General features: G+C 42.7%; 1 protein-coding gene across 2 annotated transcripts in view; it reads right to left on the bottom strand.

Moving 5' to 3' along the window:
• The window catches only part of pex11b (peroxisomal biogenesis factor 11 beta), a 19,675-nt gene that overhangs the window by 11,258 nt on the left and 5,152 nt on the right, over nt 1–3,265 (bottom strand). The window contains exons 2-4 of one of the 2 annotated variants that reach the window (XM_032535620.1): nt 2,850–2,965; nt 2,573–2,774; nt 348–754 (exon numbers count right to left, since the gene is read on the bottom strand). In XM_032535620.1, the coding sequence (XP_032391511.1) occupies nt 373–754; nt 2,573–2,774; nt 2,850–2,965 (700 nt within the window). In that variant the 3' untranslated portion in view covers nt 348–372. Of the gene's footprint in view, nt 755–2,572; nt 2,775–2,849; nt 2,966–3,265 lie in introns of both variants that reach the window. The other variant, XM_032535621.1, reaches the window with a different exon arrangement.

Genomic DNA, 3,265 nt, shown 5'->3' with positions numbered 1-3,265 from the left:
AATAATAATAATAATAATAATATATGTTGGGGTAAATCAAGATTTCTGAAGTTTTTATTTTTGCACCCGTCTGATATGGTTTGTTACCACCTTGTAGGCCACTTAGAAGCCTTCCTACCACCAGGTGAGTTTACAGATATGTGTGAGATCTCAGTACTGAGTATTGTGAGATGAGAATTCAGGACTGATTCGTAGAATGACTTCATGGATGAGGGTTAGCTTTGTGAATGGGGGGGTCTGTGCAGCCGCTCCACTGCTGGGTCACAACTTTTATCTAAAGCATGACGTTGTAAATTTGATCAGTTCAAACATGCAGGTCAGTAATAAGCTGTGAGCTGTTAATGAACTGACCCCACCGCTGTGTCTCTGGGTTCATGGCTTAAGCTTGAGCCAGGGGTGGACCATGGTGAGGATGGAGAGGACAGAGGAGGCCAGACCACAGGCCCCAACAAAGCCTTGCCCTGTACGGTAAATCCCCAGCCGGTCTAGTGGGATGAAGATATCACAACTGTTCTTCAGCAGGTCCAACAGCAGTGGGGGGTTGCTGTACAGCACCGTCACCAGCAGGTGGAGCTGTCTGCGAAGCCAAGCCAACATATCAGGTGTGGAGTGGGACAACAAGTGGTCAGTGGGCAGGGTGGGGCTGGGCGAGGGTGGCGATCTGGCAGCTCTGTAACGTGCTTCACACTCAATGAGGAGGCGCAGCTCATAGACATCTCGAGTCAGGTTGAGGATCAGAGCAAAGAGGTAGTACCTGCAGATTTTAACCCAACAGCAGTATTAGCACAGTACAATCTTTATTAACAAATGAGAAAGAAATAGTGATGTTTTAAACTCCATGATTTTGATTTCTTTGAATGCCTTAAATCTATTTATTTATTTTTAAACCTGGAGACAGAATTGTTAAGGTGTTGTGCTTTAACTGGTATTCTGGATGCATGGCTTGAACTGGACTTTGTTACTTGGGATGTTATATATTCTATTGTGTGTCTGTTATCTTCTGTTTTGTGTCTGTTTCCAATTACTCGTTTGTATCTTGGGCTGCTGCCTATCCTGGGCTGCAGTCCAGAAGTCAAAAGAATTACATTGTGTGTCTTTTTCTAATAATTTTTCTTTGTCCCCCTTGTAACTATGCAACAACAAACGTTATTGACATAAGAGTGCTTTGGTGAAACTACCATGTTCCGAAGACATACTATTAAAAGCATCCTAGATACTTTGCCCTGTGCATTTCTTACAATGTTTCATGCAGGCTGTACTGGGGAAAAATATGAAAAATACTTCACTACCAAGGTTGAAATTGAAATTAAAAAAAGAATATAGGCTTCCATACATTAAGAACGATCGCTCACGCTCACTCTCCTGTCCACATTTATTGACGTGAATATGACTGTAGGAAAATCAGGGCTGCCAACTCTTACGCACTGACAATGACATAACAAGCATCATTTTTGACGTGCAGAGAAAAACAAAGTTCTAACTGACAGCCTACCATTAAACTGCAACAAGCTCAGCCACTGCTGACTTGGTCACAAACGAAACATTCAGACAAGTACAGGAATATGGCAACTTAAAAGTACAGTACTTCACTTCTGGTTGTCCCCAGGTTGACTGGAGTATTTGACAACGTTAAACTGTTCACTGAATACCACCGCCATTTCCAGCACGTGAGGTAATTGATAAGCATTGCTCGAGGGTTGTGACCCAGGTTGTATCTGAATTGTAACGACCAGGGATCAACTCGTGTTGACTTGCTTGGTTTGAAATGACAAAAGAAGGGTTAAACACGGTCTAATAACCCTGGTCATTGGTGTGAAATAGGGTCATTTCACTCAGTTAGAAACCTTCCTAAGCAAAAAACACAATTCGACCGCAGCCCAGGAGTCCCTTCAAAAGAGATTTTTAATCAAAACGGGACCTATCCTAAAGAAAATAAGATAATAAAAATAAATAAACATGTTTTGGAGCTTTACATAGATGGGCCTGTGCAGAGCTTACGGTCTAACTAATGAACATATGCACAATTATCAATATGTAGAATTGTCCAGGCAGTCTGTGGGTCACTTCACGCTCTTTATTACCCTGCCAGAGCTTACTGGACCAGCAGAACCAGCTGCCGTTACATTGCTGATGCTAAGAGCAACAAGTTCAAACCCATCTAAATGTTGGCAGGCAAATCAAACATTTAAGAGTCTATTTTAAACTGCAACAAAATCATGGTGTTTCTTAATCCCAGGTAAATGTGCTGTATTACACTTCAACATGGGACTGCAGGGCCAGGGATTGAATCCCCAACCTTCCGATTGGCAGGCAACCGCTATACCACTGAGCCACAGCCGCCCCGGTCAGATTTCTACAGCCCATATAACTTTATCTATATCTTTTCCATGTAATGTCTTATGAAGACAACGTATCAAACGCAGGTTATTAGACTATTTAAAAAGTGTAACATAGCCTCGGTTAAAATTTGACTGATTAGTTATTTTCTTTTTATTTGATGTATTATTTGAAATCAAAAAGTACTGCAGATGCATTTGTCATTGAAATGTACACAAAAAAGAAGGTGACTCACCTGAAAGATCTCTGACTCCACTTGTGCTGGTCCAGTTTGGAGACGAGGCCAGTTTTTCCAGCCCACAGGACGTTGTCACAGGCAAAGTACATGGCTCTGTTGAGGTGGCTGATTGTCAGGCAGAGCCTCAGCACGCTGTCAGAAAGGTGTATGGCCCTCTTGGCGGCCTCCAGCGCCTCCACAGAGTTTCCCAGGCGCAGCACTGTGGTACACAAACACACATAAGCTACAAGCCTTCAACACTGGTGCTTGGAAAACAACTTGCTGCTTCACTCACGCTTTCTTGATAGGCTCATGTGTGCTTCCAGCTGACTGACGGTTTTGTGCAGCTCAGCCGCTGCCCCACCCTTCTGCAGTGTGTAGCCCAGCAGAGTGCAGGCATATTGAGCAGCCCTGTCAGTGAACAACACAAACAAATAAAGCACACTTATTGGTTTATTAAATAGTGAAGTATATAGGTAATGACCAGGGGATGGCCGAACAAGTCTTCTGCTTCTTCTCTTCGGGGGAAAAAAAACATGATTGCATTGCATTGTGGTATACAGAAGTAAAATGTAGGGTACATTGTATGTACACTGAAATTAGCTGTTTATTGTGGGTATTTTATAATCAACAGTGGGGCAAAGAAGGATTTGATACACTGCAGATTTTGCAGGTTTTTCTACTTACAAAGCATGTAGAGGTCTGTAATTT

Source organism: Etheostoma spectabile, chromosome 14, assembly GCF_008692095.1.
Source record: "Etheostoma spectabile isolate EspeVRDwgs_2016 chromosome 14, UIUC_Espe_1.0, whole genome shotgun sequence".
Taxonomy (NCBI): domain Eukaryota; kingdom Metazoa; phylum Chordata; class Actinopteri; order Perciformes; family Percidae; genus Etheostoma; species Etheostoma spectabile.
This window is presented reverse-complemented; position numbering and strand designations above follow the sequence as displayed.